General features: G+C 36.3%; 1 protein-coding gene across 1 annotated transcript; it reads right to left on the bottom strand.

Moving 5' to 3' along the window:
- Positions 1-4,881: 4,881 nt before the first annotated feature.
- On the bottom strand, positions 4,882-7,762 carry LOC111472799 (probable DNA-directed RNA polymerase). The gene is made up of 3 exons (XM_023118433.1): positions 7,060-7,762; positions 6,780-6,931; positions 4,882-6,300 (listed from the first exon to the last, which is right to left on the bottom strand). Exons 1-3 carry the CDS (start codon positions 7,760-7,762, stop codon positions 4,882-4,884), a joined length of 2,274 nt encoding a protein of 757 aa, XP_022974201.1.
- Positions 7,763-13,475: the final 5,713 nt, after the last annotated feature.

The raw sequence follows: 13,475 nt of genomic DNA, 5'->3' as shown, positions 1-13,475 counted from the left end.
ATTTATGTAAGGATACGCAAAAGTTTTCACCAACATTTAATTCTCAACGGCGTCTACGGTGGTTGATAACAAGTCGTAGTGTGTTATTCTAATAACCTCCAATGAATGGGTTGTAGTAGAATACAAAGCATCTAAATGGCCTTGTAATTCACATCCAATGAATGTTAAAGAGGATAACGCACCCGTGATTATTATCGTGGTCCACCAATCAAGTATGGAGTATTAGGCGATCAACCCACAATCAAAATGAGAATACATTAGTATCCAGATCTAGTCCGCTGAAGGTAAAGACAAAGACAGAAGGTAACCAATTTAGGAGCACACTCTAAATTAGAATACATCCTGTCTACGGAGGTACGCCCACTTTGCACCCTCAAAACAAAATGAGAATACATCCTGTCTACCTAAGACTTAGACTTAGACCAAAGAAACACCCTGTCTCACAATGTCTGATTGTGTTTAATCTCACACTTGTAATTCTCATTCTAATGAATGTTAAATACCGAGTATAATTCTAGTTTGTATATGTTTATAGTACTCTACCCGTAAGTTTAGTTTGTAGTTTTAGTTGAAGGAGTAATTAATAGTTGTTGTATATAGCTTTTGTGTAAAATAGTATAGCTCTAAAGTGTGGAGTACTTTTTAGTATAAGGAGTAATTAATAGTTTGAGTAGTCTGATTTGTATAAAATAGTATACCTCTAAAGGGTAACAGAAAGTGTGGAGTCCCCCAAAAACGTTACCCTTTAGAACTTTACTATTTTATACAAATCAGACTACTCAATTTATTAATTACTCCTTATACTAATAAACTTTTACACACACTCACACAAAAAGACATATTTTTATATAAACATATACATACTCACATAATTAGGCTCGGTCTCTAGTATCATTCAATATAGAACACGGTCACGTCTCAGGGAAGTGGCGCATGAGTTAGATATAACTTATGAAATCATCCCACGATAGATAATACGTTCATATGATTGAGAGCGATACGTTGACTCTATTAACGCCGTTCTTCAGATAAGGTAGTTGGAACCATGCTTTTACGCCCGACTACTCTGATGCTGAAGGAGACTTGATCACACATTACATCCTAGAGACCACGATAATAATACCGGGTGAGTTATCCTCTTTAACATTCATGGGATGCGAATTACAAGGACAGTTAGATGCTTTGTATTCCACTACAACCCTTCCATTGGATGGGGATTAGAATAACACACTCCGGTGAGTTATCAAACAGCCTAGACGACGTAGAGAACACTTTAGCTGGTAGCGTATCCTCCTTCTATCCTACTTTTGGAGTGGTGCCTAATCCTCTTTTTGGAGTGGGACCGGATTTCCCAATTTCTGTATAATATGCCGTGAAAATTACCCACATCACTTAGGAGGATTCACTAATCGAATTACAAGGACTGTTAGATGCTTTATATTCAAATACTACACATCCATAGGAAGGGGATTATAATAACTAACTATGGAGAGTTATCAACGTGCGTTGAAGCCGTAGAGAATGAAATGATGGTGAACACTTTGGACATTTTCAGTATAAGAAGCAGTGACAATTACCCACATAACTTCAGAGGATTCACTAATCGAATTACAAGGCCAGTTAGCTGCTTTATATTCAACTACTACCCATCCATAGGAAGGGGATTATAATAACTTACTCTGGCGAGTTATCAACCTGCGTAGACGCTGTTGAGAATTCAATTATGAGGATTCACTCCTTGAGTTGGAATTCCTATTACCCCACAAGCCTTATGAGGATTAACTCCTTGAGTGGGAAAGCCTATTACCCAACATGCCTTGTGAGGATTAACTCCTTTCACAATGTGTAGAACAGGAAAATTCAATTGCCTTAGTTCTAAAACAACCAATAAATATATAAAATTAATATTAAACGAACTAAGGCAATTGAATTTTCCTATTCTATGAATGATTTCAGCTCACTCCTACGTGGTTTGAGTGCTGTGATATGGGTTGGATAGCGACTATGCGTACCATGTTTGATCTTTCTTGCAGTAATAGGCTCCTCGATCTCACTCAATTTTCCTTCAATGATTGAAGAAAGTGTGTTATATCTCTCCTCCTCAGAGGGAGAAGGCCTATCCTCTTCCTTCTTTTTGCTGTCCATATAGACTCGGATCATGAGTCGAACTATATAATCTTCGTCGTATACTTCAGCATATTTCTGAATATATCGAGATATATGAGCATAGACATCACTTTTTGGAATTAGCTTACAATCCATATAAGTGAGGGGTATAGCCTGACAAAGCGTAAATGTGATCTCCTCCCCGAAAGAGCGCTTCATGGTTAAGGAAATTGTGAACTTACCGTAACCTGATAAGGAAGGGTAAACTAACTGGTTTAAGAGATCCATGGTTGTAAGACTAAGTAGCGCAATCTCGTTAACAAGAGGGTATGGCTCATTGAAGTAATATGATGCTATTATTAAACCAGGATGAGGTTCATGGTATGCAGTTCGNTATTGGCTTGTTGAGTGGGCATCATTGTATTGTCTGAAATGATTCTCACATAGGCTTGTAGTGGGATTTATTTGGGTTATTGGTGCCACTGAAGGTGCGCAGCCTAAGGTAGCACAACTTAAGGTGCGTCCGCCCTAGTCACTAAACCTTCACGAGGTGGGCTTCTTCACCTCCACCTTTTCCTCTACCTCTAATACAGGGTAATCTCCTTCCTCGTCGTTCTTTTTAGTGTCCTTTATGTGGCATGATGCTAAAACCAATATATAATTTCTTAAGTCTATATCTCTCTAACATAAATTGCATCATATCACGTATAATCACAACATATAATTTAGTAAACATGATATATTCATAAAAGTACAACTAGGTAGAACATAATGCTTCCATAAATCATATAGTTAGAGCTTCACATATTTGATACTAAATTACATTCAATATTAGTAAACAAAAAAAAGTACATGCAAATTAAAGACATTTCTTTATCTTATCTTATACCAGACATACCTGTTGGTGCTAGGACATCGATGGTGAAATCATGGAACGTGGCAAGCCTATCTCGTAGGCAAGTCTACCGAATCTATAACCTAGAGCTCTGATACCAACGGTAACGACCCTAGATTTCTATTAGCCTAAAGTTGCCACCGTCATCATATCCTATGCTCTTATACGAAATTAAGCATTTAAACTTCATCTTAAAATAGTGTCATGGACTTACTCATTTGAAAGCATCTTTAAAACAACATAAAGAAATAGTAATTAAAACCATTAAAACATCAAAGTAAAAATGCCCTATACTAACCTATGCCTAAGAAAATTAAATACAACTATTCTATGCACGTGTCATTATCTCTATTTGTGATGTCCTCGTCATAGGGGTTTCTAGCCCTTACCTAAAATAGAAGTAGCACAAGGCTTGGTCTCATAAAATATCATTTCATGCATGTCGTTGGTATACCATGGAGGGAAGGGAGTGCACATAGTATTGTGGTGTATACAATATCGTATCATAACATCATTGTTAACATAAATATCGTAAGGTACGTGTCCGTACTAATCATGAAGGGGTTACAACAAGTCATATAACAATCAAAAGGTGTCTGTACTAATCATGACGGGGTTACAACAAGTCATAACATAATAAGCAAATATAACACAATCAAAAGGTATGACACTTGTAACCATCATCACTAGGCATGCGCCGCTCAGCTCACAATTAATCAAACAAGTCACCTCTAATTTACCTTAAATTCATGGTAAGCTTATTCCCAACACTAGAAGGAGGTTTTGAACCTTCGACCTTGTGGTTAACAGCCACACACTCTAACTAACTGTGCTATTCCAAGTAATTATTTGTAATAGCTCAAGCCCACCACACCCTTATAAGGAATGTTTCATCTCCTCTCCAACCAATGTTGGATCTCACAATCCACTCTCCTTGGGGGCCAGCGTCTTCGCTAGCACACCACTTTGTGACTAACTTTGATAGCTTTTGTAATAGCCGATGACTAACTTTGATAGCTTTTGTAATAGTCGATGACTAACTTTGATAGCTTTTGTAATAGCCGAAACCCACCGCTAACAAATATTGTCCATTTTTGTCCATTACGTATTGTCATCAGTCTCACAATTCTACAACACGCTACTAGAGAGACGTTTACAAACACTCATAAGTTATTCTTCATTCTCCTCTCAAACCGATGCGGGATCAGAGGGCGTGGGTTCAAATCCCACGTCTGACTACTCAAATAAAGGTAAAATAAAAATACAATTATCACGACATGATTTTCCAAGATCTAAGAAATTTAGTGTTCTTCAAGTTTACCCTTACGCCCGAATCTCAAGGACACTGTGATTTTCTGTACCGCTTGGGTGCATAACAAATGTGAGTTGTGAGCCTCCAACAATATCTCATTCCTTAATTCCTCAATTGTCGGAATATATAGGCGTCCTTGACATAACCCTTCAAAGAAACTGTCTACTCGACCTACTGTTAACTACCTCATAATATATATGAGCATAGACATCACTTTTTGGAATTAACTTACAATCCATATAAGTGAGGGGTATAGCCTGACAAAGCGTAAATGTGATCTCCTCCCCGAAAGAGCGCTTCATGGTTAAGGAAATTGTGAACTTACCGTAACCTGATAAGGAAGGGTAAGCTAACTGGTTTAAGAGATCCATGGTTGTAAGACTAAGTAGCGCAATCTCGTTAACAAGAGGGTATGGCTCATTGAAGTAATATGATGCTATTATTAAACCAGAATGAGGTTCATGGTATGCAGTTCGTTCTATCTTTTGAAATAAGCGATTCAATAACTGTTCAGTAGTAGCATTTATAGTTTTATTTTTGTACGCCATCATTCTTTTTTTATTCATTATCAATAATGGACGCAGAAAGAATTCTTCAATTTATATGAAAATTGATTCCACTTTTCCTCATGTGATTTCCATGATTCATAATCACTATTATTTTCACCGCACACTTTTTTCACATAGTGACTGTAACAAGTGACTATTTCATTTATCTTTTTATCCCAAAGAATCTGGTTCTGCTTACTTATATTCTCAGGAATATTTTTAATTAAAAATTCAGTAAGATATTCCTTGGAAATAACATGATTTTCATAATCAAATGAATTTATACGTTTAAGATTTTCGATAACATTTATATAGATGAACTTGTTAATGATTGAAAGTGGAGGGCCCAAGCTACGAAAGACTTCGAGATAAGCCATTAGAATAAATCGGCTTTTCTCAACAGTTGTTATAAAGTTGTCGTGGACAGTGTATATAGGAGCATTACAATTCAGAATTTCTTCAACTACTTTCATAGCTATAAAGGCATCCTTCTGATGGATGAAATTGACCAAGGTAGAGATCTCTGTCTTCCAACGATCTCTCTTAGAAGAAGACACTCTGAGAGTAACCCGACGCCTCTTCTTATGAAGTCGGTCATATACCCATATATAAGTTGACTCCATTTTCATATAATCCTGAACACTTGTAAAGTAACTAACATTATATTTAACAGCACTATCCCTAGAAGACGCGACCCAGCCTATAAGACGTATCAACCTGATCAGGCATTCCATTCCTGGATATTTTTCTTTGAACAACTTAAAGCAGGCCACATTGAAGCATTCCTTACTCGTAAGGTGTTGAGAGAAATGTACCATCAGATCGGTTGATGTGCTCATTACAGTTTTTCCATAGATAATTGGCATAAAGATTGATTTAACAATCTTACGAGAGAGGTGTTTGCAAACAACCGAACATAAATTTGGATCAAGTTCTGCTTTCATGAACTCCTTGAGCTCAGCGAGGAAGTACAAATAAACATCTTGGATTTGATTTGGATTATCCAGAGATAGGAAGAGATTTGTTCTCTCAGCCAGACTCTCATCCAATAAAAAGTAACTCATAATCTGATATGCACTTGATGCAGCGTCCTGGGTAATAGGGACAAAGTCTTTTAAAAACTGAAATTTGTGATTTAGCATTGCATAAATATTGGCTGCAAACTGAAAAGGCCGTTTAGCCAACGTTATGTTTTGAGATATAATTTTATTGTCTTTGTTATTAAAATTNTTACGAGAGAGGTGTTTGCAAACAACCGAACATAAATTTGGATCAAGTTCTGCTTTCATGAACTCCTTGAGCTCAGCGAGGAAGTACAAATAAACATCTTGGATTTGATTTGGATTATCCAGAGATACGAAGAGATTTGTTCTCTCAGCCAGGCTCTCATCCAATAAAATGTAACTCATAATCTGATATGCACTTGATGCAGCGTCCTCCTGGGTAATAGGGACAAAGTCTTTTAAAAACTGAAATTTGTAATTTAGCATTGCATAAATATTGGCTGCAAACTGAAAAGGCCGTTTAGCCAACGTTATGTTTTGAGATATAATTTTATTGTCTTTGTTATTAAAATTGTTGATAAAATCCACTGCTTCAACCATTGAGTTAAAGACTTAAAATGGAAGAATGTTGATAAGCTAATTTCATCTCTTATATAAGAATTACACTTTATCTCCTCCTTCTCATGATTATGATCAGCAAACACAATCAGGCTTCGTGCAAGATCACACTCGTGAAAATGCAAAATACCACAGCGATAAATTCTACCTCTGAAGTCAAGAAAGGCGGGTAGGCAAAATTTATAGCCATCGTAGTCTCTTGCGAGATTGAGAATTAATCGTTCATAGCGTGAACGCTGGATAGTCTTAATCACTGTATGTAACAAATCGTTAAAGGAAAATTCATTGTATATTACCTCATCCTTCATGTGGAAATCTCTAAGAATGGGGCTAACATCTCTGATATTCATCGTTTCCAGAAATTGTGGCATAAGAAGACCATGGTCAACAAAATAGTCTTCATTTTCCATTAAATGGTTCAACCAATCACTGTTGATTGTAAAGGGCGCTGCAGCGCATTCATGACTTTACACATAGACTTGTAATCATTCTTATAATAAGAAGAATAACCTACATATATATAAAAGTGATTTAGGTCACCAGAACTTAATAAGCGGTAACGATCATAAATCTCACCAGTCGGTCCACTTAGGTAACCCCCTGATAGATCTGAGAGATATCTAGGAGATTGATTCGGCGGACACGCACTCATCCAATCAAGAGGTGGGCATATCATAGGAAGGTTGAGCTTGATCGGAAGTAAAGTAACATCAAAATTACAGACAATGAATAGATTGCTTTCATAATAATAGCCACCTTTCGACTTTTTCTTAACACCACTACCAAAGGATTCCATTGTAATAGAACTTACCAATCCCCGCTCCTCCATAAACTCGAGTAAGAAGACACCGAAGGAAAAAGTCTCAGACTTTTCCATTTTATCAGACATATGAACATTAGAAATGCTCTTTTTAGAGGAGTGGAATTTTAATAACCTATAATGTGTACGTACAGAAGAGTCGAGTTGATTAATTAAAGAAGCTGCACGAACCATACTTTCATATGTGTTGAAAACAATTCCCAGAACGTGAATAATTAATACCTCTAGAGTATATTGACCGAACTCTTCAAGCATTTTTATGTCATCATCATCAGCTAATTTCTCAATTATATAATCCTTTGCACTCAATTTATCCTTCTGTATTAAGATTTTAATAAAGTTAGGAACAACATTATATATTGAACTCTCGTCGAACTTCATACTGTCATCTTCTATTTTCTGTTGTAGCTGACGTAATTCAATTTTCGATAAAGGAAACTTCGATTTATATTCTTCCATAAGATTCAATACTGGCAGTTTATACAATTGTGATTTGCTCCTCTTAACGTCTTCTCCCGGAAATTTCAATTTATTTTTTTCCTCTAAAGAAGTATAAAAATGATTTAAAAATACGATTAGCTCTTGAGAATTTTTTTGCTTAGAATTCAAAAACGCTAAAATCCATTTATTTTGCATTGTGTTATTTTTTGTTGTTGTTTTTCCTCGTTGTTGGTTTATCGAACACTGGGTATTAGACAAGATGTGTAAAGCATGTGTGATCCTGTCTCGCGAAACAGTACCTACCTCTAAGAAAGGGTACGATTTCAGGTACATATTGTACTTTGACTTTGACTTTGACTTGTTGTTACTTGTACTCTCAAGGTTAAAAATAGTGTGTACTACTTTAACTTGTACAGAATATGTGTATTATATACCTTTAGGGAACTTTGATTTAAGGAGTAATTAATAGTTGTTGAATGTGTTTATTGTTGAATGTGTTTATTGTTAAGGAGTAATTAATAGTTTGAGTAGTCTGATTTGTATAAAATAGTATAGCTCAAGGGTAACACTTTTTGGTGGGAAATTAGAACGTGTTTAAGGTATGAACTCTAAGAAATTAGGAAGGTTTGAAATAAGGTTGAATGTGGTATCTAAGTTATTCCAACATTAATACCCACACGAGATATGAAGCTTGAATCTACTTGATTTTTTTTTAGTGGCCAGGACAACTTGGCAGAGTTAAGGTAGACCCTGCCATAGACACATGAGCTACTAAGTCAGGACTTCACACTCCTCAACATTTGTTTTAGAGAGCAATATCTCTAGTCGTTAAGAGGAAATAATGGGCACACACGACGATATATTGAACATTAAGAGTTGATCCAGATAGTTATTAAAAAGAAAAAAAAAACATGCATACATGTAGAAACAAGGGTTCCCTCAAACATATGAACTAATAAGGCAAGGTTAAAAGGTTTTCTCGGAGTTCGACATAGTTGTGTGAGTTAGAGTGATGTTGTTGGGCTCACTAATTTCCCATAGCTCAAGTAATTTTTATGAATTAGATATTTAACAAGGTTTCTAAACTTGTTTTATAATAGTGTTCATATCGATTATAGGAGGCTAATCAGAGACAAAAAAGATAACAAGATGAGCCCTTAAGCCAACTTGATACCTCTATATATTGAGCGTTATACCAAACTCTCCGATGTAGAGTCTTGGTTGAACAAAAGTATTTTCCTTAGACATTGAATATTATAGAATATGGTCTGGTGAACCATTTTAAAGGAGGAACAAATTGTAGTTTGTCTAGACTTATTTAGAGATATAAAATTGTAAGTTTCCTAACTTTGACAAGGTAGAAGGTTTGTTGAAAAGTTTTGAGTTTAACTCATTCAATACATGCGATCACAACTCGCACTTACAATGAGTTTGTGAGAAGAGATTTCAAAAGTTAAGGAATTTGCTGGCCTTAGTTATAGTATAAGGATGTACTAGATGATATATGAAGGTAAGTAAGAATTAATGATGTTATGAAGAGATGACTAGTTAGAGTATTAAGACAACTCAAAAAGTAAGTATCCAAATTCATATTTACCAAACGAACATGAGATTATTTTCCTCATCCTTAATGTGAATACCACACTAAATTACTGATACATAGTGAGTGAATCCCAAGTTGGTTAAGTTCTTCAACGTGGTAGGTCACATAGATAGTTGTTAAAGGATATGCCCAAACCGTTGGTTAGTGAATCTGATGGGTACTCAAAGGTTCAACAACTTAGAGATTATGTCATGGAATTCTTTCTAGGTTTACATAAAATAACGAAAGGACACACTACCATTCGAGTAGTGGTGGGCTGTTGCACTCACAAGCTTACACATGTACTTTGGATAAAGTCTCGACCCTATGGGATATACGCAAAACTTTTTCATGTTTTAAAACTACGTTATTTCTTACTTTCTTGTTTTAAATTAAATGTGTAAGTCTATGACTTCATTTGAAAATGTATCATTTCAATGTCCGCATATGTTAATTAAGGCATGCATGTTTGACACCTCTAATTAAGGTAAGAAATTAGGGGTGTTAATGTTGGTATCAGAGCCAGACACTGAGTGGTGTATTGGGGAGAACGAATAACAGTGTATGCATTGATTTTCATTTAGTAGTTGACAAATGCATTTTTAGATCTCACATTGGTTGGAGAGGGAAACAAATCATTATTTATAAGGGTGTAAAAATCTCTCCATAGAAAAAAGCATTTTAAACCCTTGAGCAGAAGCCCCAAAGGAAAAGTCAAAATAGGAGAATATTTACTAGTGGTGGGCTTGAACGGTTACAAATGGTATTAGAGCCAGACATCGGGCGATGTGCTAGCGAGGATGCTTGGGCTTGAAAGGGGTTGGATTGTGAGATCCCACATTGATTGGAGAAAGTAACGAGTACCAACAAGGATACTGAGTCTCGAAAGAGGATGGATTGTGAGATCCCACAACAGTTGGAGAGGGGAACATTCTTTATAAGGGAGTGAAAATTTCTTTATGTGTTTTAAAAACGTAAGGTATTCTCGAAAACCCGAAGAAGACAATATCTGCTAGCGATGAGCTTGGGCTATTACAATTTGCAAAGCCACGAGCACGTGTTATCATACAATACACAATTATAACCAAATGATGGTAAGGCCACTTACTTGGTTAGCCTTCGAAGCAGCTACAACCATTTGACGTTAGCTTAATGCTGGCCTCTAAATTTTAATTTTCCCTAAGAAGTCCAACAACCATAAATTAAAATTTTATTATGGAAATTAACTCACCTACTTTTGTATAAAGTAATTTAAACTTACTCATAAGTATATAAACTAACTAAACCTACTCGTACATTAATAATTTAAACTCGATTCTAAAATTTTAACTAGGCAAAAGATAGTCATACTAATTTAAGCTTCTGAAAAGTTGAAAGAAGAAAGTGTCCGAACGTATCAAACCCAAGCCGGATCAGCCAAAATATTAACCTAGAGCCGTCAAAATATGTATTTTTCGAATGACTTTAAACAGTTCAAGTGGGCTTATAAAATGAAGTGATGGACCTCCCTTTTACCATGGGACAATATCATTAATTCTCTTAAAAACATCTTTTCATGATACGGGGTTACAACACTACGAACTTTAAATATAATGTTTTAAAATGAAGTGATTGGCTAGATTAGGAGCTATTGATCTGCAAGTTGCATAAAACCTTTGATCCATTAGCTCAGTTTGTTAGAACGTCGCGCTAATTAAGTGCGAAGGTAGCATGTTTGCCACTTGGATGGGTCAATTTAATTAATTCTCACAGATATCTTTAATGATACGGGGGTAAAGCACTACAAACTTTAAAAGATAACGACCTAAAGTTTTATGTTTATTATGCATAAAATTATGTAACCTAAACTCGATTGACTGGTTTAGGAGCTACTACTCTGCAATGAGTATAAAACTTGTGGCCTATTAGATTAGTTGGTTAGAACGTCGAGTTAATAACATGAAGATTGGATGGGCTAATTTCATGATGACTTGAAATTAAAGAGTTTTAAGTTTTTTATGCATAAAATTATGTAACCTAAACTCGATTGGCTATATTAGGAGCTACTACAGGTTTGACACTTGCATGGTTAATTTCATTCCTTCTCAATAATGATATATTTAATGATACTAGATTTAAAAGATAATCACTTATAGTTTTAAGTTTACTATGCATAAAATTATGTAAGTGAAACTTGATTGACTGAATGAGGAGCTATCGATCTACAATGTTCATAAAACCTATGGCCTATTAGCTCAGTTTGTTAGAATGTCGGGCTAATAATGTGAAGGTCGTTGGTTTGACACCTGCATGGGCCGATTTCATTTCTTCTTAATAATATCTTTTCATGATACGGGGTTACAACATTACGAACTTTAAAGATAATGACTTAAAGTTTTAAGTTTATCATGCAAAAAATTATGTAACCTAAACTCGATTTATTAAATTATGAGCTATCAATCTACAATGTGCATAAAACCTATGGCTTATGACTGGATTAGGAGCTAACGATCTATAACGTGCATAAAACTTATGCCCAATTAGCTCAGTTGGTTAGATTGTTGTGTTAATAACGTGATGGTTGTAGATTCGACAAATTACATAGGCCAAATTTTATTAATTCATAATAATATCTTTTCATGATACGGGGTTACAACACTACGAACTGTAAACCGATAAGACCTGCGAGGTAACCTTTCTCATTCACAATTTTTCTTTAGTCGTTCGATATGTTCTTCTACGAAGAATGAAACTCGAGGATTTCTGAGGGTCCTTTTAGGATCAAGGAGGTAAATGAACTTATTTTGGTCGTTCGATATGTTCTTATACGAAGGATGAAATTTGAGGATTTCTGAGGGTCCTTTTAGGAACAAGAAGGAGGTAAATGAACTTATTTCAGCCGTTCGATATGTTCTTCTATGAAGGATGAAATTCGAGGATTTCTGAGGGTCCTTTCGGGAACAAGGAGGTAAATGAATTGATTTTGAAGGCCAGATTCAGTATTGCGACTCTCAGGAGAGAAAAATTTCCGGCAAGCCACATGTCAACTTGTTGGAGGGAAAGCGCGTTAGACAGCCTGAGGGACACGTATTGACGATTGGGTGGAATAATGTGTTATGCGCATTGTCAGGAGAAAATTTTCCGACAAGCCACGTGTCAACTTGTGGGACAGAAAGCGCGTCAGATAGACAGCAAGCCACGTGTCAACTTGCGGGAGGAAAAGCATGTCAGACAGCCTCAGGGACACGTATTGACGATGAATGGAATAACGCGTCATGCGTGTTGTAAGGTGACGCGGCTCCACTCGATTTGCAACACGTGGTAGCTCTTCCAACCCATGCCCACATCTAACCGAGTTTGACTAGATAGATGTTTGACCCGATCAGTATGGTGCCAAGCTTCAATGTAAAGAATCTCACTACCCAACGCACTCCTCCGGTTTTGAACCCACCACTCATTAGTAGCTGACCTCTATCACTCCACACCTTCTTCAATTCTCTTCATAAGCTCACAAATTACCTTCTCATTCTCTTCCTTCTCCTGTTTGAGATAGAAACAACTCTCACTCAGCTCAGCCACTTCCTTTTCTAACCTTTCCATCTCCATTTCTAAAAGCTTTCTTTTCTTTTTTAATCTCTACTTTCTTCTTCAAAAGGCGCTCGTTCAGGAATTTCAACGTCTGCAACTGAGACTTCTCCACAAATTTATTAGCGGCAGATTTTGGTTGTTGCTCTAAATCTCTATTCTCCTTCTGATGATTTTGAAGTTTCTTTGGCTCGTTCGTCGATCGTGTGTTCAATCTAGATTCCTTCTTCGATTTTTTTGTCTCTAATATCGTGATTTTGCCAAATCTGCTGCGTATCCCCTCGTTTCCAATGGCTTCCACCGCTTCACAACTACGACCATCATCTTTTTCTTCGCCATGTTCTTTCGCTTTTAGATCTTCATTTTGAGCCATCAAGAGAAGACCTTCGTTTGTTGCGTCATCCAAGGCTAGGTTGATTGTTTTTTCCACCTTTTTATCGACTCGACAATTGTTTGAAAAATGCCCCTCTGCCATAATTGTAACATTTGTCGAAGTTACAATCGTTCGCATAGTGACCATATTTGTGACATTTGTAACACTGAATGTTGGAGTAAATTGATTGGCTGCCTCTTCCTCGACTGCGT

Source organism: Cucurbita maxima, unplaced genomic scaffold (assembly GCF_002738345.1).
Source record: "Cucurbita maxima cultivar Rimu unplaced genomic scaffold, Cmax_1.0 Cma_Scf00087, whole genome shotgun sequence".
NCBI lineage: Eukaryota > Viridiplantae > Streptophyta > Magnoliopsida > Cucurbitales > Cucurbitaceae > Cucurbita > Cucurbita maxima.
The sequence above is the reverse complement of the archived record's forward strand: the minus strand, read 5'-3'. Positions and strand labels throughout refer to the sequence as shown.